The sequence below is a fragment of the Melospiza melodia genome, chromosome 9 (assembly GCF_035770615.1).
Source record: "Melospiza melodia melodia isolate bMelMel2 chromosome 9, bMelMel2.pri, whole genome shotgun sequence".
In the NCBI taxonomy this organism is placed as follows: Eukaryota; Metazoa; Chordata; class Aves; order Passeriformes; family Passerellidae; genus Melospiza; species Melospiza melodia.
Genome location: NC_086202.1, coordinates 29263150 through 29287808, shown reverse-complemented (window position 1 = coordinate 29287808; position 24659 = coordinate 29263150). Strand labels below are relative to the sequence as shown.

Below are 24659 nucleotides of genomic sequence, written 5' to 3'. Positions count from 1 at the left end.
TTTGTGAGAGCTGATGCAATACAGGTACCCAGGTACTCAGCCCAAATATTACAAGTTTGGGATTTTCTTTTTATATACATTTTTTCATACCTCTTACTTATGACTTGAGTTTATCAGAGGTATATGATTATAATTAGCAGCACACCACACCCAAGAAATCAAGTTGCAGTGAGAGTCAGGTTGTATTGGCTTGACTTCAGACTCATTAGCTTAGGCTGAGTGCCATATAGGAATTCCAGTAAAATCAGACCATGGAGGAAAAACTTATTTGTTAAGACTATGCAGAGGGTAAACAAAAACAGTGCCACCAGTTTTCAGCTTACAGCTTATCTTGACAACCATTGTCTAAACCTCTGTTCCATCTGTGAGAGGAGCTTGGCCTTTTCACTGGCAATTGCTCTACCAGGAACCTGTGCCCAGCCTCCATTTATCTGTGCCCCAAACACAATAACAGTGTTATTCCAGTCAGTTCATTACATTGCCCTTACACTGGAAAACAGGACAGAACAACTTGGAAGACAATTCAAGGATTCCTAGCCAAAAATTAAAAGTTTTCCTCTTTGCTGAGGACAAATGTTACAGTTTTTCACTGTAACTTCAGGTCTTCCACTTCAGTCATGGTTGAAACAGTGCCTGCAGAACAAGGTTGCTTCTATTCTTCTTTGAAATATACAGTGCTGCAGAACTACTGTGTGTTCCCAGAAATAGAAGCCAGGCTGAAGGAGGAATTACAAATCCTAATAAAATACCCGAAACCTTTTCTTTTTTTCTTTCTGTTCTTCAAGAAAAAGATGGTCTTCCAGAGGGCTTTTTTTTTTTTTTTTTTCTGAACTATGAAACCAACAGAAAAGATGTATACCTGTAGGGAGCTATAAACTGCTGACATGCTTTCCCCCAGCTTTAATCAGAGGGGAAAACCCTCTTTGCTTTATTTTGGGGCTGCAGAAGTTTGGATGTCTGGAGCTCTGCCAGCTCATAGCACCTCACACTCCAGCCAGGGCCTGGGGTTTGTGGCAGACCCGTGGCCACTCATAACTGTCCTGCCAAGCAGACAGAGCTTCCACCTTCCTTTCTGAAAGTCTGCACTCACAGTGCGCTAAAAATGAGCTGAAGTCTGTGCTAAGCTCCCCCTCCTTTATCAGATCTGAGGCTTGGAAGGCAGTGGCCCACAACAGGTGGGAGCTATCCAAAACAACCAACCATTTGATGGGTCCTCCCCTCCTAGGAAAGGGTACAGAGGAGGAGAGAAAGGGCTACAAGCACAAGAAGAGATGCTGCAAGCATGGAGAGATGTAAGAGCAGGCTGGCAACTGGAAACCTTTTGCTTTGTTGCTTCATAGGTGCATGTTTGCTTTGGGTGATAAGCTTACACAAGAGTATTTTGAGACTGGATTCTGCAGTTGCTGGCTTCAGTATGGGGGGGAACTTGGACCATGCCTGGTAAACTCTTATATGATGCCTTGTAAGCTCTTATAAACTTAGGGGAAAATAGAAAGGTACCTGAAAATACTGGGGGTTTGATTTTCAGATGAGAGTGTTTTTGGATGCCTCCTTTTCTCTGAACAGAACAGGGTACCCTGCTAAATTGGAGACTGAGCATTTTACTTCTTTTAAATGAAAGGAGGGAGCAGCAGAAGCATGCTTATAGAAGAACAGACAGGATTTGTGATGTTCATAAAGCCAAAAGCTAAGAAATTAGATAAAAGAAAACTATCAGGGTTATATTCTTATGAAGACTGAAACTGAGATTGAGAAGTTCTCTAAGTGAATTATGATTTACTGGATAACAGATACAGAAAAATTTCACTACCACTACCTATAAAACTGCATTGGTTTTTTATCAAGTAGCTCTGTTTTAGCCCATCTAGTTGATGAACATTCTTCTCAACTAGCAAATATAAATGACTTATGGGGATAATATTTCAATATATGATGACATTGCTATACCTCGGATTCTTTTAAGATCTGGGTTATTAAATATTAAATATCAAAGCTGTAAATTATTGTAGCAGCTTTATACAACTAAATTAAATTCAAACAAAACCTAATTTCCTTAATCATTGACTGTAATCCTCCAGGAACATATGCTATTAACTCAGCTACAAATGGCATAGAAATTGTATGACTTCAGTTAAATTATTTTATATCAAATTCTAATCCAGGGCAGAGTCTTCAGTAAATCTCCTGCAGGGATTTTAATGCTTCTGCAATCATATTGGCTCTTTACTAGAGAGCTAATCTTTTTATACTCTGTTTTTTTCATTCCTTTATCCATTTCCTTCACACCCTTACTGAGCTATAGCTAGTACCTTCTATCACATATCATATTTTGAAAGATTTGGCTTCCCCCTCCTGCATTTGATCAGCAATAGTTAGGCTTTCACTTAAGACAGTATTGGAAAAGTTTTTTGTTTCACATTACGACTAAATCATTTTCATTTGTTTCACCATGTATGTTAATTGCCACTTGTGGTGATCTCTTTATAAGGCTGTCATAATTATTCACAGTTTGCAGTCAAGCATTGAGAAAGCAGAACAATTTCCTCTTCTTTTGGAACCCTATGCAAGTAAAACTAAACAGAATTAATTTAAGCAAGAAACTTCCTTAGAGACTCAAGACAATGACTAGATAATAAAGAAACAAACCTTAGAGCCCTAGGAGGTAAAAGACTTGAAAAAAACCTCCAGAGATCATCTAGTCAGCCCTCTATCCCAAGTGATCAACTAAACTGCTGTCATCCCTGACAGATGTTTCCCTAATCTGTGCTTAAAAGCCTGCAACTTGGACATATCTCTTCACAATCTATTTCAGTGCTTCACTGTCCTTCCTAGCAAGATATGTCTCCAGACATCTAATTGCATATTTTTTTTCCTTTTTTCCTCTTTAAGCCTTTTACTTCCTTCCCTCTGCTTTGGGCCTGGCGAACAGGCAATTCCTAAACACATGGCCACTTCCATCTCTCCTCAGTTTTCTTTTCTTTACACTAAATGATGGTATCTTATTCTTTCCTCAGCAGTCTTGTCCATCTCTGGACATTCTATCCTGTCAGCTCACCCTTGGAAAAGCATCACTAGAATTAGGGTAGTTTAGTGAGGTTTTTCCCAGCACCAAGGAAGGCAGAAGAAATAACTGAAATTTGGCATGTTACAGGTCTGTTTACACATCCCAGTGTGCCTCCTTCACAGCAGAACAATGCTGCTGACTCACACTGAATTTATGACCCATTCTCATCCCTGGTCTCTTCCAGCTTAATACCCTATAATTATTTATTTATGAATATTGTAAATCACATCTTCAAAATCTCTTGAACCGAAGGCAACTAGCCATTAGCCCTAAATTTCACTGCCTAAAACATCCCATTTTGTAAGCAAGTCTGAGACTCTTTGTTCAGAGCTCCCATGAAAAGAAAAAAAACCCACCCTAAAAAAGAACAAAACCCCACCGCATATTATCACAAAATCTCACAGAACTTTAGTTCTGGAATTCCTCCTCACAGGATTTCCTAAGCCCTGCACTCCAGCTCAAACTGGAGTCCGTCCAGCTGCTTGAACAGGGGTCTTGTGATTCTATGAGTACTTCAACCTGAAAAGGATGTCACTAACTGTCTGAAACAGAACCATTTGTTTAAGTAAGTAATTTCCTACTATAGAAACACTCCTGCCCTTCCCCACTGGTTCCTCCCTCACTGAGCCAAGGTAGGGCAGCACTTGAGCTAAGGCCCTCCTAAGCACACAAGATGGACACTGGCATCTTTCAGCTCGGTATCTACCTGCCAGCGTGGCCCTCCATCACTGCTGACTCACGTTCAGCTAGAGAAACACCTCCAAGCCTAGCTTGTTTTTGCAAACTGGTGCAATTCCACATTTCTGAAAGTTATGGGCTCTGCTTAGTGCAATCATCAGAGTGACTTGGCCTAAAGGCAGGAATTATTCAATGTAAGCACAGAGATCCTGTGGCACAGTGTTTAAAGTGCCAGATTCCCTATTCCTGCAAAAAGAAGGTCACTGGTGGTGGGGGCACAGTAAGGTTTAACATTTCTCCAATGCATCAAACATGCTGCAATTGGCTGTTATGTGGCAGAGCTGTGCAGCAGATCTTGCCAAGGTGTCTTGGATGAAAATCCCACGCAGTGTGATGCATGTTCACACCACTGTGTCCAGGCTTTGCCAGAGTACAGCAGCTCCTGCAAACATTAACTCTCAAGGGTTCTCAGACACAGAACAGAGTTTCCAGAAAAAAAAGAAAAAGAGAAAGAAAGAAAACAGGTAGGGAAAAGGATATATCATTAGTACAGCCCTCTATACAGACAGACACAAGTCTTGCTTTCAGTTTGGATCCAACACTACAACCCACTCTGGATCAATTTCTTCAGACATCAGAAAGTCTCTACTAAAGCAGCCATTTCAGGTCAGAGCAAAGGTCCATCTAATTCCACTGTCTGCATTCAGCCTTAGACCTAACTCCATCCTCAGGGAAAGAGTCCAAAACCAAGGTAAACAAAGTTTCTCCCTCAAGAATTCTCTAGCCCATGATCAACTAGCCAGACAAGTCTAAGATGCAGATGGAACTATGCAGATGCAGTAGAAACTATGAAGGAATTTAAATGACAGAACACCAGCACATACAGAGCCATATAGAGGAAAAAAATCCTAAAAAACCTCTTCTATAAGGTTCTGTGCAAGAGTCAGTTCTTTCCCATACTACGGTGTACATCTGTGCTCATGCTGGGACTCCACTCCCCCCAGCAACAGCACCACCTGAGGGCTTCTGTGCCACCTGGCTGTCCACTGACCAAACAATTCCCTGGAAGACTTCCTAGTCACGACATGTTTGAACAGATAACAGACATTTTAGCTACCATGTTTTATTGCTAATTGTCCCTCACACTCCTTCCATCAGCCTTATGTTTGTCCATGCTAGAGTTCATAATTTTTTCAGTTTTCTTCAGCTGGACAGCATTTCAGCTTCTTGAAGGATGCCTTCTTGCTCCTGCAGTCTCACTTACCCTGCAAATGCTGGCTTCTTCTCACTCTTTCTCAAGTTTCCCTTGATGCACAGTTATTATCTCTGCACTCCCCATGTGATTTACAGAAGCAATATCCACACTCCCTGCAAAGAGTTAGGTGTTCCATCTGTCTTATTTTCAACATGCCTGCTGGTCTGCGTCTAGTTTTCCTTTTTGAAGATGAGCAGAGCAATGGTAGAGAGCTCTGGCTTGTCTTACTCCTGCCAGGATGCCAAATCTAAGCACATTAAGATCCCCCTTTCAGAGGACCTCTTCAGCTGTTACTCCCTACATCATATCCCATAAACCACTCAGGATTCAAGTCAAGCACTGACTTCATTGGTTCTTGAACCAGCTGCTCCACAAAACAGCCACTGAAACACCTAAAAATGCACTCTGTCAAGTCTGGATGCAATATTTGCCTCTTTGAGGCCAAAGAAATGAAGCTGTCCATGAGTACTTGCCCCTCTACTCAGGTTGTTGTGCTGCCATCGTGGTCCACCACTGAGTAGGCAGAGTCAATATTGTATCTTCTTCTTACTTAAGTCTAGGATTTTCACTGATTGAGGTTTGGACTGTTCATTGATGAAATTACCTTGTTAAGCAGTTCAGCTCCCGCATGTCCTCAATATACAGAATCACTTAGCTCTCAGCAAAGCTCTCTGCATCCTTCCTGAGCATGAGAGTGTTGCACTGATCATCTTTCCAAGTTCTGTGACATCTGTCTGCCCTGGAAGGATCTCCATGAACAATAGGACATACCAGCTCCCCAAGTCATTTGACATTAAGCACTCCCACAGAGGAATATCTTGTTTAAACAATCTCCTCAATCTGTCTGCTCCCGGTTTCCTCTTTAACTACATTTGACCTTAACGCCAGCGGAAGGGCTGTGAACCAGCAGCACCCAAGGCATGATATGGCAGGGTGGCTATTGGCAGAAATTATCTATAGCAGGTCCTTGACTTGAATTCATTTTCCTCTGAGCGTGAGGAGCTTGATTTTTGTTCCTTCAAAAAGGCATGCCACACAGTCCATTTATTTATTCAGGCATTTCCCAAGCGAGTCATCTCTACTGTGGAATGGATTTTTGTTTTCCTTTTTTTTTCTGGGCAGGGTTAAAGTAAAGTAGTCTTCCCTTATCCCCCACCCCCAAGGATATCAGCTGGCCAGCATCAGCACTTCATAAAGGAAGAGGCTTGGCTTTGCAGTAAGGAAAATCTGGATCTTAGCAATTGAGGAAAAATACCTTCTTAGAAAGGTCACAACTCTCAGAAGAATACCACCTTGTGTTTAAATAGAACAGGATTGTTTGAAATTAAATCTAGGAAATTAGGACCTCAGCAACACCACAGTACTTCACATGGACTTGATTCTCCACTTGCATTTTACAGTCAGCTATCTCAATTTAAGCGCTTTGGCAGTAAATTAACACACAACTGGAACAACACAATGCCAATATTGATCAAAAAGATATTTCTCTTTGGTAGAGAAAAGTTTAAATTTGTATACAATTTATAATCTTTATGAGAAACATTAAGACAATTTTAAAACAAATTCTGTACTTCATCCACTTTCCCACAGGATACAAAAAGTCCATCTGGAGGTAACTGACCTAACAGTCAAACTTAAGTGTATTTTTTTGTATATGCCTCTGTTGACCAATTCAGTAAAATTAGTGTTAGCCCAGATTTCATCCCTGTTTCTGGAGTTCTGGCCCTGGCCTGCTTTAGTCCTGAAGCACGGGGTAGATCATACAATAGAGTGGTTTGACTAGATTTCAGATTCTGACTTCTGCTGCACAAGGGATTCCAGTATTGAACTAAGCATACAAGTTCTGCTTTCCATATTGCCATATTAAACAATTATAAAAGCTCCCAATCATGAATTCTCTTTCAGGAAGAGCAGAAAGAGGGGTTTGGTTTGCACTCTCAGAAATGCAGTGGAGCTTTCAGCAAAGTGCCTTTCATTGTGTCTTTGCTGGAGATGCACGAGGCGAGAGCAGCAAGTGGGGCTGCAGGGCGATGGTAACTGGGCGAGAGGGAAAACCTCGCCGTGCTCGGTCCTTGAGCGATGATAGAGGAGACAGAAACAACGCTCCCCACCCCTGCCTTGGGCCGGCCAGGGCTGTTCCGAGCCTACAAACCGCTGCAGCATGGAAGCGTGTCTTTTTTTTTTTTTTTTTTTTTTTTTTCCCTTCAAAAAGTTTTTCAGGAAGTCTGGGGGAGGGGCGATGCTGTTTCTTTTTTGTTATAATGGGCCCCTTTGTGGAGATGGAGGAGGAGAAGCGGTGTGTGTGCCGGCGAGGCGCAGGCTCCCCGCTGCCCGCCAAGGTGACTCGCCAGGGCTCCTGAGCGCGGCCCCGCGGGGCAGGGCGGGCGGGCGGGCGGCATGGAGCCGATGGTGCTGCTCAACGCCCTGGTCACCCGCCTGCTCTTCGTGCTGCACTCGCTCATCGGGGTCTGGAGAGTGACCGCCGTGAAGAAGGAGCCCAAGTACTGGCTGCTGGCGCTGCTCAATCTTCTCCTGTGCCTGGAGACAGGGCTCACCCTCAAGTTTAAGCAAGGCAGAGGCTACAAATGGTGAGCATATCCCGCCGGAGCCCCGCTTGCTTCTTTGCGTGTTCCTTGCTGCAGATAGGAAGCTGCCCCCCGAGAGCAGGGGCTGCCCTGGCCCAGGCGCTCGGGGATCGCGGGAGGCAGGGATGGAGGGCTGGTAGAGTTTGGCTAATCCGCTGCCAGGCAGAGGGCTTTCAGAGGGGCAATGGTGCAGCAGGCTACGCGGGAGGCACACTCTGTGCGGCTGTGTGCGTCTCTTGCGGTGGATGCTGTGGGGCTGCAGCGGGCTGGGGGCACCGGGCACCTCCTGAGCCCTGCAGGGGCACAGGGTGAGGAGGGGCCCTGCACATGCCCTGCGTGTACACCCATCCTGCCGTGCCCTGCATTGCTCATCCTGCCCTGGGACTGTATGCCCCTGCTCTCCTCCGTGCAACAGCGCTAACGCCGCGCTACTGCATGAACCTAAACTTCGTAAAAAAATAAAAGGTGAGTTGCGACTGTTTTGATACAGCAAGAGTGGCTTACCTACTTGGATTTGAGAGGAACTTTCATGCGTGAAAGGCTGCCTGAGAAATGAACAAAAAAGTTAGTCATAGCAGAGCTTGGCCAAGCGCATGGGGTTTTACATGCTTCTAAAGAATTACTGCTGTCATCTACAGCTCATCAGTGCTCAGGCAGCCAAAACAAAATGCTCTGTGAAAAGGAGGCGGTCACATAACTAATTGTCAAGATTTCACTAGGACCTTTTGTTGTTAAAAACTCAAACTGCAGGCAGGCCTTCAGAAAAATAGAGTACTAGAGAGCCCTGGAGTATTTCCATGTTCTTAAAATCCTGCCCATTGCAACCTGTGAAAGTCATTATAACAGAAGAAGTGTTGTGTGACAATTCACACAAGAGTTCCATGCTCTAAATTTGAATGTAATAAAAGCAGTGATAAAGTCTGGGACACTGGAAAATTGAACAACAGCAGAGCCCTAAATGCAGTTATGAGACAGGCAGATTGAACAGTACCAGTTATTTTGGGAGAGGAGGCAGCAGAATCTTCATGAAGGAAGACTTGCTAATGGAGCTTTTTAAAAATCCAAACAAAAATAGATACCAAAAGCAGTTCCATGTTAGATGCATACATAGAAGACTGGACTAAATTTATCTAGAAGAAAATTTTGAAAATGGATGTGGTGCAACACTTTAAGCAGCAAAATAAAAGTACATATATAGATGAGTACTGTAGACAAATGGCCAGCATCTATTTGCATCAGGATAATTTTCTGCTCCAGTGGAAAACAGTCACAGAACAAACATCATCAGCGTTAGTAGAAACAACTCCACAGACAATCACCAATCCAGACGAGGGGCAGGCTATGCAGCAGGACTCCTGCCTCCAACACCCTGATATTCTCTGTTCATTATTGACAGAGGACTGTTACTTATTACACCAGCCTAAAACATTTAACAGCACATGTGGAAAAAAAGTCTTCTTGTAAGTCTGGCCATGTAATATTTCCTCTAGATTGCTCCTTCTGAAAGAAAGGCAGGGTTAAAGCCCCTGAAGTCTCTTGGCCTGATGTGATATCATTAGCTCAGTATTGCTAACCTGCCAGCTGGATGGATTTTTTGTGTGCTGAAGTCCTACAGGAAATACTGTAAAATGTTAGTTCTTCCATTCAAATGAGAGGTGTGTTCTCTCCCAAAATAACCAGGCTAAAAACCCACACAATCACTAGCCCCCCTTTTTTTTTTTTAGGAGAAAAAAAAAAAAAGCTAACAACAGCAACAAAACCCACTGCCAAAAAAACCAACACCCCCTCAACCCTGAAAAACTAAAAAACACAATTAAAACCAAACTATCTTAGAGGGAATAGTTTGAAACATTTCAGAGCAGTTTAGCAACCCAGCAATTTCCCTAAGCACCGGGATATTCTGTTTTTCCTCAGTACTTAATCTTCACTGGAAAAGTCATGATTACCAAAATAAAGATACGTGCAACATAGGGACAAACAGTAAATGCAATGACATTTGGCCAAAATATTGCTGCAGTTGCTTACTTATAAGCAGTTTAAATTCATTGCAGAATGTGCCAGAGGCAGAATAGAAGGAACCAAGCAAATGTCCCAAGGTGGACCCACCCCTAGTCCCAGGGCATTGCAGCAATGCCCAGTCTATACTGTAGCACGCAGAGCTAGATACAAAATTTGTGGCATTGCACCTCATTCCTACTCCAGAAGTACAGAATTACCAAAAAAACCCCCACCTCAATCAAATGTCATGTGTTTAATAAGAAAACAGCAGCAACTCACTCTCACAAGAATCACTACTTGTAGGAGTTACGAAATCTCTCTGTTACTTCTGAATAAACCCAGCTAAAGAAGCTGAAGATAACAAAGCTTCATCAACATCAGTTATTGTGCTGGTTTTGGTTGAATAAATGATTTTCGTGGGTGCACTGGCATTCAGCCAGCACCAACCCATCACAGTTATATAGAACACTGGCAGGGAGAAAAGAACTAGAAAATTCTACCACTGTTAGCACAAGTGGGGAAACAAGGCCAAGATCCATTTTTATGAACCCATTTTAAATGCACAGCTTGCATCTAAAAGATCTACTGAAGCAGTGCTTGTTTTAGGCAAACTGATGCTATTTCTACCTTTCCTGTGTCAATGCACAGGATTGTGAGTAACCTTTGTCTCAGCATCACTCAGTGAAGTGACTCAATGTATTAATTCACTCTTCATGAAATCAGAAAGAGCATGTTAGCTACAGGCTTTTTAAATACAGAAAATGCTGTGATAGAAATACCAACAGCAAAGTGCCTCTGGTCAGCTCTTAAAAAAGAAATTTTTAATAAATTTCCATATATGACCTTAGATGGATGTACAGATAAACCTGTTTATAATACTCCCACAGCACAAGCAAACCAGCAAGAATAGCAATTCTTATTTGCAGTTACCCTGTTTCTTAATATCCCATATGGCAGTGGCACAAAATAGAATATATCCAAACATTATCTGCATTGGAAAGTATTTATGATGTATCATAATACCAAGATATCTTTTCTTTTCCTTCACAGGTTTTCACCAGCAATATTTTTATATCTGATTTGCATAGTACCATCACTATGGCTACTAGAAATTCATCATGGGACTCAGGTATTTAATATGAGACAAGATGGAATAGTTTGAAATTGATGCATTATTTGATGGGTTGGCTTCAGGCATGCAGTCAGGAGTCTGCAAAGTCTTGTTCCAGTTGTCTCTTTCATATTGGTGGGTGTCCCAGTCTAGCTACAGCTATATTATGACTATTGTGCACTTCCTAATTATCAGATAATGAGACTCTTTCCTAGCTAAAAATGAGACCATGTATTTGTATTTATCTGAGGAACTGAGGACTACAAGTTTGAAAAACACAGCCTTTCACCCCCAGGTTACCAGCATGAATCTTGCTCAGTAGGGTAAAAGAATGCCCTTGCTTTAGAGGTCTCTGCAAAATAAAGTGAGTTTGACAGTCTTTAAAAGCAAATGCCACAACTTCAAGCAAGTCAGAATTGAGACAGGTATCAGTGAAAGGGGTCTTAAACTCACGTTATCTCATGTTTGCTACAACATAGGAGAGCACACAGTGTGTTACCACAGCTGGAAATACATCTGAAAATGTTTATATCCTTCCTTTCTTTGTGTTGCATAATCATCTAGGAGAGAGAGGAGCTGGATTCCAATTCAGGACTAAAGCATATGGTAAAATTTTTAAGGGCAAGTGTTCTGGGGTCAGTTAGGGCCAGAACAGAGCCACGTCACCCAACAGGTCTCACTGAGTCAAGCTCATGCAGGCTAGTTTCAAGTCCCTATAGCACTTCCATGCAGTGAAAAGGAAATTTTGTCTGTGCCCGTATTTGCACATATGCGGTGCCCTACATCCATAGCAGTAAAGGTTCTGATTGGAACAAGAACAAAAAGTAACAGAAGAAAATACATAAATTAGACTAAGCAGACCTAGTGCCTCATTTTCTCCTTTGAAACATTGTTAGAGTCCACAGAAGCATAATCAAATATTCAAAATTGTGTTTACACTAAAAATGCCTCAGGCATTTTCTAAATACAACAGCAGGAATTTATTGTCTTCTTGTTTTCCCAAATCTCCTTAAACAGTCACAGACAGGTAATGTGGATATTGAGAACATTTGTCATAGTTAAATCTGGTCCAAGAAACAGGCTAATTCTGTAGTCAAAGGCAGCAGTTTATTTCCCAAAATGATGTTAGAACATGGCATACTTTGTTCTTATTGATATACTGCTATGGTGAATTAAAGAGGGAGTATATCAAGTTAACAGCTTAGTTTATACCTGGAGAGATAGGATAGAGAGTTCTGGAAACACACAATCTAACTGATTCAAAAACAATACCTCCAGAAGGGGAGTAGCTTTCCTAACAATTAATCTCAAACACAGCACTCAGACTAGCACTACTCTCCATACTGATGTATTCCTGGGATTTCATTATTTAAATGCAAACAGAATGGGTAATTATACGGTCACTAGATCCACACTTTTAATATATACACTATGAAAACAGTGTGTGGTCTTTAAGGCAGTAGAACTTTGATCTTGTGTTGAATCCTTACCAGGAAGCATCAGCTGCTCATGTCAGTGCTGTTATTTAAAGCAGGTGCTAATAGGCATCTCTCTTCCTGAAGACAGAGGCAATTCTGCCTCTGTGTACTGCAGAACTGGACATATAATGCCATTCATATATCAGAGGTGAAATACTGACTGCATAGAAACTACTGCTTTGTGGTAATGTATTTGGGGGTGAAATATATGTTTGGAAGAGATTATAAAGTCAATTGAACTGTACAGAGTGAAAAAATTGCTGTCTGCTGTCAAGCAAATTGAAACCATTTAATCCATTAAAAAACCCAAACATTAATTCAGGATTTCAGGGCTCTGTTACCTTTGCTGATGCCTGGTGTGCCACTGCCACAGAAAGCAATAACTGAGCACCTTTTGTAGGGCTTACCCAACTACCAGGGCTCTAGCTGATGCAGGCTTCCAGTCAGGAATAAGACAGACACTGGGTAAACCTTGTAATTATTTTTAACCACCTTAACTTGAACACTCTGGGGATATAGTGAATATCACTGTCCATTCCCTCAGCCTCATTCTGAGGTGGGATTCTCTTACCAGCTAAAACTATACCATAATGAGCTCCTCAAAGTGATCTTGCATCTTTCACCACTCCTTCCTTGCTGTACCCATTATATTCCTCAATTTGGAAAACAACTTAGATAATCTTTGTTTCATGTTTTACATTTCAGCTTTCCTGTATGAGCAAAATGAAGCAGTCAGGAGTGCTTTGAATTTCTGACATCACATGTGTTTCCATAGTGACAGCCACACTGTTTGCAGCAAAGCACAGACAGCAAGCCAGGTACCTGTTGCTTGGCAGAGGGCCTGCTCCAGGGAAGGGCTGGACTCTTCCAAAACGTCCTCAGACTGACAGCCTCCATGCACATTAATAGGTTGAGGGTACTCCACCCTAATATTCAGGTTGCAATTTTACACCCCAGTGCTGGCCCCATTATGAAAAGTTTTAGCTAACCTCAGTTATATTTGAAATCAATAGATTGTGAATGAGGTGCAAGCAGAAATTGGCGGAAGAAGTTTGGTGTTTCAGGTGTCCCCCATGCACTGGCAGTGAGTTTCTCTGCAGGACATCACCATGTCATGCAACAGCATTTCCATTTTGATTAGATGGCTTATGAATCGGTAAGCTTCATCTCACAAGAAACAAAAGAAAGTAAGCCAAGTCAGAGTTGATACAAAATGTGTACAGCCTCTTCCTTTTATCTTTGCACAGAAAAAACCTGAAAACAAACCCATTTTTATTTAGCTTGGTACACAGTCAACATTTAGGACTTACTGGAGTCTAAAATAAAAGGGCAAATCATGTTTATCAAATGCCCATGAAACAGTAAAACAGTATTCACTTGCTTATTGTCACATTCCCATTTAGTCACTGCACATCCATAAATCAATAAGTAAATATGCCTGGCACCAGTAGTCCTATTTACATGCATATACGTGATGTAAAAAAAGGCTCTTCTCCAGATTTTCAAAGATCATTTCACAATCACCACTTATTAAATATTCAGAGAAGCGCAAACCCAAACAAGATATGAACATACTTAAATGAAAAAACAGAAGCCTGCTTTAAAAAAAAACAAAAACAGGAGACTGGCTTTGCAGATGCAGATTTCCATTTCCTGTCTGGAATCAATTGAGAAGAGCTGTGGACTGGCCCTGAGCTTGCCAATCAGTCCAAGATCACTGAGCCTTGTTCTGAAATAGTAACACACCTCTCAGCTGAAAGTACTCACAAAATGACATAGAAGGAAAGACACCTACCAAAGACACCAATAATGTGAATTAATTTTTTAGAGGTATTTCCTGCAACTTTGTGCACTAGAACAACATTAAAAGAGCTCCCCTGCAAGCCATGGCATGGTTTCTTCTGCCTCCTTCTAGCAGTCAAGCTGCTGAGTCCTGCAGCTCCTCAGCCTTGGATGTGAAGTTCTGTGCAGGTTCATGGCTGCTTTCCTATTACCATGCCAGACCAGGCAAGGGGCCAGAGAGGTGAGCTTAAATGCAGACTTAATGACAAACCAAAGGCTGTCAGAGTCAGCCTTCCTCCTCCTGCACTGGTTAGTCATCCCTTTGCCCTACCCAGGCTACTTGTTGATCTTCACTTCTTAGTATTCTAGGGCGGTTAGGACACTTGTGCAGTATTTTCAGGTTGTGGTCTCCTCAGCTGTGTCACACAGCCAGTGGAAGTAACTCAGCCTGACTTTGACCTTGGGGTGGGTCTCCTTAGACTTTAGGGTTTTTCTGTAGGCAGCAGATAGAGATGCCTCTTCAGAGCACCAATTAAGTTACATTTCCAAAGCATCCTCTGAACAAGCCATTCCCTCTCTCCTTTAGTTGAAGGACAAACCTAGGGAATTTAGCCCTACAAGGCTGTAGCCAGGCAGAGAGTACCAGCCCCTCCATCTCACTGTTTCCATGCCCAGAACTTTAGACTAAATGGAAACATCATCTTCCCCACATCTGTGTGTCAATCTTTCAAGACTCTCACACCCACTGTTCAAATAAAACAAGCATTCAGCTTAAGACTCTTTAGCGCCAACTCTAAAAGCAACAAGCACTGACATTTTTTCCAGTTTTTTCCAGGCACAGGAAATTTATCTACCATAAGGTCAGACAAGAGGCAGCATTTACCCAGATACTGAACAACATCAGAGACCAAGAAAAGTATCAAAGTAGAATCTGAAATTTCCTGAAAAACATTGCTCTGATATTGGCAGGCTTTATGCTGAACACAACTACTCAGTATGCTCTCGAACACATTCCAATTGTTGCAGAAAATCAATCCCCATGCAATGAAATGGTGGGGGGGCCCAGTGGAGAAATGCAAATCATCTGCAATTCGGTTGTAAATAGTAACAGCATGGTTTGATTTTCTAATTATCCTCTTTTTATTACAATGGAGAGAGATGTTATGGATTGTTATGAAGACAGATCTTGGAGCCGTGCCCCCCAGCTGCTCCTGGGCCAACCTTGGGTGTGAAGGTAGAAAGGCAGGACAGTGCTGCAGACACCACTGGTTTACTGTAGTTGGAGTAACAATATGTTTTAGCCAACACTCAATTTCCCAGATCACTGTGTACTTGTAGGAAGTAAAAATATCCTTTATTCTATTTCAAAGGGATAGGCAAAAATACAGGTCTAGTTCTCTTAAATACTCCTTTATTTCACCTCTCACCCTATGAATTTCCATACAAAATAAGTCACAGCAGGGGCAGGAGAGGTGGAGGATACAACTCATATATCCTACCTAATTTTCAGCCTTGAGGGAAGTCATACAAAAAAATAAAAGTGACATTTTCAGAGAACTTTTCCTGGATAGTAGAAAACAGAAGCAGACATTTTGAGAACAAATTTTTGTTGAAGGCCACTCCAATTGGCCTTTGAATTTGCATGCTCTTCTGGAGTACAACCCTGTACTTTCTTAGGAACCTACCAACACATTCCTCCTGTCCTCATGAGAGGAATTCCTCCCTTCTGAAGAAGAGGGGAATTACATTAAGAGCGAGGACCTTTGCAAACATCAGATACCCTCTGCAGTTCAGCAAAACAGGACACAGCCATAGAGCACATCTGCTCCTGGGTGGGATGTTTACATGTGTGTCATGTTTTTGTTCACAACAGTACTGTGGCAATGAGCCTGGGGCTGTTCAGGTCAATGTCAGCAATCAAGACTTCAATCAATCCAGAGAGAGCAGTCATGGAAGTGAGGGAACAGATCACCACATCATTCAGACGGTAGGGCACCTTTTCCGGTTTCTGGTAGAGATCTTACGACAATTAGAGATAAGCACCTTGTGAGTAAAACAAATTAACAAAACAAAAAACAAAAAAAAAAAAACCAAAAAAAAAAAAAGGGCAAACAACCCAGGATATGTATATTATATATATATTTGTAGTTTAGAAAACCACATTGTGAAAAAACAGCATGCTACTGTTGCTAAGACCAGTCTCTGTGTAAAGAAGAGGTGACCCTACCATTCTCTTGTGAATCTCAGTAACTGAATTTAGAAAGTGCCTGGGTAACGAGTCTGCAAAGCACAATGCTCAATTGAAAAATGAGAACAGGAGGAGTAGTACATAGAGAAAGATTTGATATTCATTATCCAAAGTTTGTATTAAAATGCCTTTTAAAACCAGGCCTGCCAGATGGAAATTATTTGTTCTCATACAACGTGAAAGAGAACAAAAGCAGGCTCTAAGACAAATACAGTCTCTGACAGTATCTCTAACATCAGTCTCCTGAAGTTACAGTACATTATTGTTGTCTTTTAAACAGGCTAAAGTCTTTGTCAATCAGCTCTCCACAATCTGTGAGACTGTATGGACACTGGCTCTCCACCAGACTTTTCTACTGCTACTGGTAGTTGGGAGATGGCTTCTCCCCATTGGAGTTGAAATCACCCGGGATCAATTGTCTCAGCTGCTTCTCATGTTTGTGGGAACAGCAGCAGATATACTTGAATTTGCTAGCGAGACCCTGGACATTGAGGATGTTCGGTAAGGATTTTTTGCTGATGATATTTGTGTAATGTGCAGTGTTCAGACTGGTAAAACTGCATTTCCCATAGAAAGCAGAAGGCTGCATTCAAGGGCTCTGTGTGCCTGCTCTTGCCTTTCCCCCGTGAAAGTCCTGTGAGCTTTGTTGGGGATTACTCATGTGTTGCCAGCAGAGAAGCATGTCACATCATCACAATGAAAGGGTTCAGGGAGCCAAACAAGCAGCCTGACTGCCAGGAGTTCTTACAGCTACAGGAGCTGAAACACTGGATACACAGTAAGCCTCCTTCAGGTTAATGAATTGTTTCAGATGAGCAAGGAAGCAACTAGAGCTGGCTTAAGTGACTCATTATCCAAGTTGCTTCTTTGGTTATCTCATGTGTACTTCATGGTAGAGTGACAAAGTGTTCAAAGATAAGAAGAAAGGGAATGGCAGAGTCTGGTGTGACTTTTCAACACTCTGATCTCTCCCCGAGAAAGTAAGCTCACCTCCCCCTCACACTGCTGAGACATGAGCTGTGAACATCCATCATAAGGAAAGAGTCACAGAAGATGTTCATCTTCTCTAACAAATACTATTTTATTTTTTGTAAGTATCATAGCAAGGCTTTTAGAGCAGGAAAAGAGTCCTTCCCACTTGGCAGAGAAGCTTCAGGCTTGCAAAGAATGTGTAATCACTACAAGGGTAAAGATATCCCCTCTGAGCCACAGAGTCTATTCTCATATGCTTATTATTATAACATTAGCTTCAGATATTTAGTGTAATTACACAGCTGGAATATGTAAGCCTTAACAGCAAAAACTCCATACAAAAAGGTGCTTCTGTTTTCCTTAGTGTTGCATTGTAAAAGCACATATAAATAAACCAATCACTGTTTCACTCAGCTACCCTTTAAATTATTACAAACACTACAGGAAACTTTTTTGTGATCTCATAAAGAAACTGCATCTTCATTGTTACCACTTTTTCCCCTCCCATAGGAAGAATTACGCTCTCATAAATGCAATTCTTGCTGTATGGACCTGGAGTATGTTACAGTTTCCACTTGATCTTGCAGGTTAGTACTTGCACACAAACAAGAAAAGAGAAAAATGCCCTTAAGTTTTTGCTGGTACATCTTGTGGTTGTGCACACACTACATACAGGCTGTACTAAGGACTTCTGGTGGAGAGGAATTCATATTCAGCAGCTTTTGAAGAAAGCTCATTGTGGTTTCTTTTGAGGAAATACTTGTTTCTGGCTAACCTCTGATCTCTCTCATTGAGCTGTCTACTTTCAGGAAAAGGAAAAAATGATTGCACTATTGTGTTGCTCCAGTTGCCTGTTACTGCCTTAAACTTCACTATGTGAGCTCTCACGTTAGAGCTGGTCTATTATGCCTCAAATTTGGTTAGGTCCTAGACCCTACAGAGAGGCAGGCACTTGTGAACCACAGAACAGCACAGCCAAAAGCACAGGAGAAATTACCTATTCACTGGAGACCTAAAGGACCATATGATGTTGGGACTGTATGATGTTATCCTAATCCAAAAGGGCCAGCTATTCAGCCAGCTCAGGGCTGTGTTTGTTCCTGGGCAGAAAGGGCTTCTCCCTGTCCAAAAAGAACAATGAAAGCTGTATGGAGCATCATCTGTTCCAACCATTTTGGCCTCCAATCACAACAAGTTTGCAACAACTATAGCAGTCCAAAAATGCATTATCCTCAGTACCTTCTATACAAAATAGATTTCTAGGCTAACACACTGACTAGAATAATAAATTAAAAATTCCTGAAATATTATTTTGTTCATTAGTCTTTTCTTCATGGATGCTGCTGGGCTTGGTTTCCAATAGGGAAGTTATGAAAATATTTCAGCCTTCCAGCTCAGCAGCTCACCTCCTAAAAAATCAGATGCAATCACATTTCAGCTTTATCATAGCTAAAATTCCTGCTACTGCTAAAATATTCTATTAAAGATGCACAGCAGTCAGGTTTAAAAAACCTCAACCAACCAAATAAAAAACATCCTATATACATCACTACCACACAAAAAAATTCAGATAGCACTTAAACAATCTGTTCATTTTTTTCCTCTAGCCGTTGCTTTTCCATTTATTTAATTACATCTACCAGTTAAAATTAAATTACTGAACACCTATTTCCCTGAAATTACTATGAGTACAGTTCATTTTAGGTAGTTCTATACAGTTGCACAGATAGTACTTTTTGTTCAAGCATCAGAATGTTTATTCACACAAACATGACGTAAAAGAAATTTTTAGGCGCTTATTATTAGACTACAGCAGTGCAGTTAGGACTATTAAACAGCAATGGCACAGAAGCATATTAAAAAATTAGCTGCTGCTGAAGCTTTGCCTAATGGATTCAGCAAATTTCTATATTTTACAACTCATTTTCCATTTGAGTCTCATCTCTTTCTCCCCCCACCCCAGCATTGACTCAAACAATAGAATTCTTTTGGCAAGCTGCAATTTTTGGCAGTTGTTACCGCATCACAAGCAACGATGTTTTTTTAAACCAATGAAATCTCCCTGTCCAAGAGACAGGTTAATTAAGCTTCATGTATTTCTGTGAGACACAGCCAAATTTCCCCCCACAAACCCTTCTGATGCTCCTTCTCTGGACACTACACCATAGAGGGCATTTGGGCCCACCACCACCTTTACAGCCAAGGGGAACCCATGTATGCAAGTTCCAGCAGTTGTGTGATATTGATACCCACAAGGCTAAAAACAAGTATCTGTGCCTCAAGTCTTACATGGCAGACAGAAACCACAAAGTGCTCAATATTGCCTGGCACTGACAGACCTTATTCTTACTATGACACGTGAGAAAGGCAATGGTTATCTAGTGAATATTTTAAAAGCAGTGTCTTAGCATGGAAGAAAGAGAAGTGCTACAGCACTGGCTGTTCCTTTTCAGCACAGTTTTTTTCTTAAGGATGCATACGGGTCTGGCCTGTTGATTTACCAAATTAAAGGTCTGGGGAAGTTGTAAAGAATCATTAGGTGGTCTCTTTCTGCTTTTTGTCATAGAAGTGTATAAATACTGGGAGGTTTGAGGCATACAAAAGGGGAAGTGGTTTTTAATCCTGTTTGTCAGACCACATAAGTGCCTCAGGTGAGTTCAGCGTGTTTTGCTGAAAAACATCCCAGAAACTGGATATGCTATATGTTGCACAGTTTACAGGTGAATGCATTTATAATCCAGAGTACTCTGTATTGTGAGTGCCCTTTAGGCCAACCCTGGCTCCACTTCACAAAATTGTTTTAACATGACTGCTTTCCTTGCAGTACAGCATATTGGCTGCAAACCAAGCGCGTCGGCCAGGCGGATCCCCAGCCTGCTGCTGTGCAGGTACAGTGCGGAACTGTGGAACATCGGTGTCAGTCTTTTCATACAGGATGGCCCCTTCTTCATTGTGCGTTCAATTCTCATGGGCCACTTCAGAATATTCAATCAGATGCTGGTGTTTTTTACAGCTAAGAATATCTTAGTTGTGACTCTGCAGTTGTACCGCCTGGCAGTGATAACCTTAGACTTCCGTAGCACCGTTCTGCAGAAGAGCAGGAAAGGAGAAGTCTGTTGCTGCCCATGTGAGCCTTATGAAGCTCATGCCCATGCTACTGGTCGCCAAGAGAATGAAATGAAAGAGTTTGTTGCTGTTCCTCCAAAAGAGGAATCCCAAGCTCCCTCAGAAGATCACTGAGCAATTACTGACTTGGAAGAGGTTGCATTTCCCACTGCTTCTTCAGAAGGGCTGTGTCAGTTTCTGTGATCAAATACATCTTGAGTACCTAAGTCATCTTTTCCATCAAGAGAACATTAATTTCTTCTAAACTGTAGGGGAACTTTTCTCAAGCAAATTGTTAGCAATGGGACCTTTTTAAAATCCATTTGTATGGTGGGTTTTGACTAGTTCCATATTATATTATTCACAGGGATTTTGTAGCCATAGTTTGTAGTATCAAGAAAGGTTGGGAGCACTAACAAGAATGGTTATTCCCATTGGTGGCATTGTGCTGACCTATGTGCTTGCACGAACTCAAGTGGAAGGACAAGCCTGTCCTTTATAGGAAGCACAAAAGCATTGAGCTCTACTAAAATAGTAGGGCTATGACTACAGTGTGATGAACAATATATTTGCCATATACAGAAGGAACTTCAGCAGCAACAACTGTGCAGGCATGTTAGTGCTGTTACTGTGACATGAGAACATTGTTCATTCCAGAAATTTAAGGAAACCTTCAGATGTTACCTCATCTTTGGCTGGATTCAGTTAAGAACTATGCAACACCATGAAACTACATACAAAAGACTCTTGTGACCTGCCTGGTCTGAATAACCTAAACCTTAACAAAAAGAAAAATCAGCGCCCTAATCGCTGGAAGCCAGCTGCATTTGCTACAGGCATTTTCTACAGAGTTGCTTGCCTTTCTATTTCTACCAGTTAGAACATACACACAACACACATGGAGAAAACCTCACCAAAATCTTTGTAAATACTTTTTTCTTTGTGATTTTACAGTTGAGACAGTTTTTTAAATGTCTCCATTTTGTATGATTTTTATTAGTAGCCTGACCCAGACGCAGACACTCTCTAGAAAGAAGATAGCACTGCTGCTGAAGGCAGTCTAAGGCAAAGGATTTAGGCATGCGCTTCATGTTTCATAAAGCACCACAAGGTCCCATGAAATAACCTGAGAGATTGTCTGGTCTGATGAGTGTCAAGATCCATTTTTAAGAAATGGCTAATAATTAATACTTTACTACTTTCACATTTGGAGTGAACAACACGGGCCCCAATTTCTCCCAAGAGCACACTTGAGATCAGTGTAAGATCATTTGCTCGACTTAGCTTAGAGAAGCTGAAAGTAAGATAAGTGATTTTTGAAAGTCTGCCTAAAAATTCTATTTTCACAGAAAATGGCAGGTGCTTTTACAGATTCCTGCATCCATTCTGAAAGAGAGCAGAAAATCATATAAAGTGACCTAATTAAGGTAATTTCACTATTAAAGCACCAAATTAAGCCTTGTTTTCTAAAGCCTTAGCTATCTGAAAACCAGGGTCTGGTTTCAGGAATGAATGGAAGTGTTTCTGCCATCATTGCAGCAGTCATATACTTATTTATCCACAGTCTGATAAACAATGATGCATTTATTCTTTGAAAAGCCCAAACACCAAAGATGTGAACGTGCATTTATACTTGTGAGTTGTTACTGTTCTGTGCAGGATAAGACCCTTCCATTATGAAGGAAGAAAATGAACAGCCATAAGGAAGTATCACGTGCTTCATAGCCCCGTCTACCCTTTATATAGTAGTAATATTGTGCAACACCTCCTTCTCTGCTTATTTTCAGCCTTTTTCCAGCAGCAGTTTTAAAAAGCCAATCCCCACTTGCCATGGTGTTGTGAGGTAGACATATGGAAAATGGAATGCAGCTTCATTTTGGATTTTAATTCAAGTCTAGAGGCAAAAAAAGTGACAGCTCTGATGATGATCTGTGCTGTCTAAAACCTTTCACACTGGGATGAATTTAGAATCACTTGGTAGAACCATAAGACAGCTCTTCCTTGTGCATGCAAGCCGGAACTACTCATATTCATTTTGAGTTTACCACTTGCTGATATAGTAATTATCCTGTTAAAAGGATCACTGCTAATTAATTTGGAGTGTACTGAGCTTGCTAGGACATTATTCTAAATTCATCAGCACAAAAATTGCAAGGATGTACTTTTTTAAAACTTGCTATTTCAAATCTTCCTTCAGCAACAAACTGCCTACTAGACTCAGCCTGCAGCAAATGCAAGATCCCCTGGGGTCAGCAGTACAGAGACTGGTTACAGCCGGAATATTTCACAGCAAACTCTATTTCCTGGTCTTCAGGCTGTTCAATTTTAAACAGCAGTAAAGCTTCTAATCACATTTATGGTGCTAAGAACTCACTCCAGTGTTAGGTGTTTACAAGATCCCATCCTCGTTCACTCACAGACAATATAGGCCAGATCCTCTTAGCGTTTACAATAAAGTAGATTTGGGCTTCCCTTTTTTTGTCCCCACTATTGCAGTGATGGCAATCAGATTGTTTAAAACCAAAAGAAAATCCAGGCTAACAAAGCAGTATTATAAATTCCCACTTGGGTACAGAAAGGAATCACATACACCAGGTAGCAGCAGGAGTGACATGCATCTCCCTCTACTCCACTGAGAAGCCTGGAAATGGCAATTAAAAAGTCTAGTTAACTTGTATGTTTTGGGCAGAGCAGCCAACCCCAGTTGCAAGCCCTCCTCAGTTTCCTGTTTCAAATGTTGGGAGCAGCACTGCAGCTCTGTGTTTTGCAGCAGGCTGCTGGAGGCAGCTGAAGCAGCAGCTGGCTGTGGGGAGCCCTGGTGCCACCCCATTGCCTTCCAGGGCTCTGCACAAGGCAAGGGGTAGACTGGATTCACCTGAAGATCTGCCAGAAGCTGTGGTGTACCCAAAAATGTCATGCTTGCTCTGCAGGAAAAGCTGCAGTAAACCTTCAGATGGGGAAAATTCAAGCCTCCAAAATGGAAGAACTTCAGAACATTTATCTTAACCGTTATTTACTCAAGCCAGGAGACCACATTAATAAATCTGTTCTGCAAACAGATATCTGGCCATTTACTGTTATTTATTCTGGTTGTTCCTGCCTTGTCCTTCTAAATTATTCCATATTAAACCTCACTAAAATGTTTTACCACTTGTCTTTTCCTGGGCTAAAATGTATTCCTCCTTTCTTTTGGACATTGGCTTAAATAAGATCATAGCCCTAAGCAGGAAAAACAACAAACAACAGCGATGATTTTATTGCATTCCTGTTGGTATTTGTACTGTACTATGTTCTCTGTGACCATGTGGAAATGGAAGAAAATGTGCAATTACTTAAAAAAAATTCCAACAGCATTTTGCAAATAAAAGGCAGTTACCTCAGGCATAGCTGCCAATTTATTATGTGAGAGCTGACTGTTATATGTTCCTATTAATTATATCTTCCACATGCTGCTTTTCCTTTCCATGCTTCGTAAGTTAATTACTTAGGCCAGATTCTGACTGCTGCTGTTGCCTTGAAAACCCACAAGCAACTGCAGCTAATTTCACTCTGTTCTGGGTAGGTTCTTTATTCCGAACCTTTGCCTCCAAGTACGCAAGTCACACTGCAGTCCCCAAGAGGATGTGTTCAATATCTGCACACAGGAGGCATTTTAAACACACACACAAATACATACATGCATTAAGATACCCTCACACACACCTGGCAAGGCCCAATGTACAGCTTTTATTTCTGTAACAATCTGTGAAACTGCCAGTAAGAACACTCTGCAGATGCCTCCAAAACAGAAAATACCTAAGCATTACAAATATCTTGAAACTTAAATGATAAGCATACCATACTCTGAATAAAACACTGATTAAAAAAAAAAGTTCCCTGGAATATATTCTTTCCATGCAGATTTCCCCAGTTGAATGAAATTTACCCAAGCATTAGTTTCCCCTCAAAAATAAAGTTTTTTAGGTGAGCATTAGAACATAACACCAGCACAAGGTGTTAAAACTGCACAACGCTGTTTCACTGTTGCTGTGTCAATAGAAAATAGGCAAGCTTTGAAATCAGGAGGCTGAAGAGGTCCTGGCCCCTGTGTCTTTAGATTCAATTTTCCACTTTTTTTCACACTGTTATATGAGCAAGGAAGTCTCTCTCCTTCCTTTCAAGAGGAAAAAACCAGATCATTCCTAGTTTGTAGTGGTAAGGCAACAAAAGTGACTCACAGAGGCAAAAGAAGCAGAGAGGTTTTCCCAGGATTGGTCACTGCACCAGCAGGGAAATACAGCAGTACAGACCCCTAATGGAACAGATATTAATGACTGAGATAACCATACATGAGCTGCCCTCTGAAAACATTTCCTGGCCCTTCAGAGCCAGCACAGGAAGAGT

The 24659-nt window shown here is 41.5% G+C and overlaps 1 protein-coding gene across 1 annotated transcript; it reads left to right on the top strand.

Annotated features, from left to right (window-relative positions):
* The first annotated feature begins 7394 nt into the window (after window positions 1-7394).
* TMEM26 (transmembrane protein 26) lies at window positions 7395-23334 on the top strand. Its single transcript, XM_063164037.1, has 6 exons — window positions 7395-7585; window positions 10631-10709; window positions 15825-15938; window positions 16480-16700; window positions 17682-17758; window positions 19996-23334. The coding sequence occupies exons 1-6, from the start codon at window positions 7395-7397 to the stop codon at window positions 20409-20411; spliced, it is 1098 nt and encodes a 365-aa protein (XP_063020107.1). The 3' UTR covers window positions 20412-23334.
* The last annotated feature ends 1325 nt before the right edge of the window (window positions 23335-24659 follow it).

What these genes read in the sequence shown, in the direction of transcription:
- TMEM26 (XM_063164037.1), top strand. Translation starts at nt 7,395, where the DNA reads ATGGAGCCGATGGTGCTGCTCAACGCCCTGGTCACCCGCCTGCTCTTC. An exon ending in AAATTCATCATGGGACTCAG is followed by an intron (nt 10,710 to 15,824) that starts GTATTTAATATG and finishes TGTTCACAACAG; the next exon opens with TACTGTGGCAATGAGCCTGG. An exon ending in GTTTCCACTTGATCTTGCAG is followed by an intron (nt 17,759 to 19,995) that starts GTTAGTACTTGC and finishes CTTTCCTTGCAG; the next exon opens with TACAGCATATTGGCTGCAAA.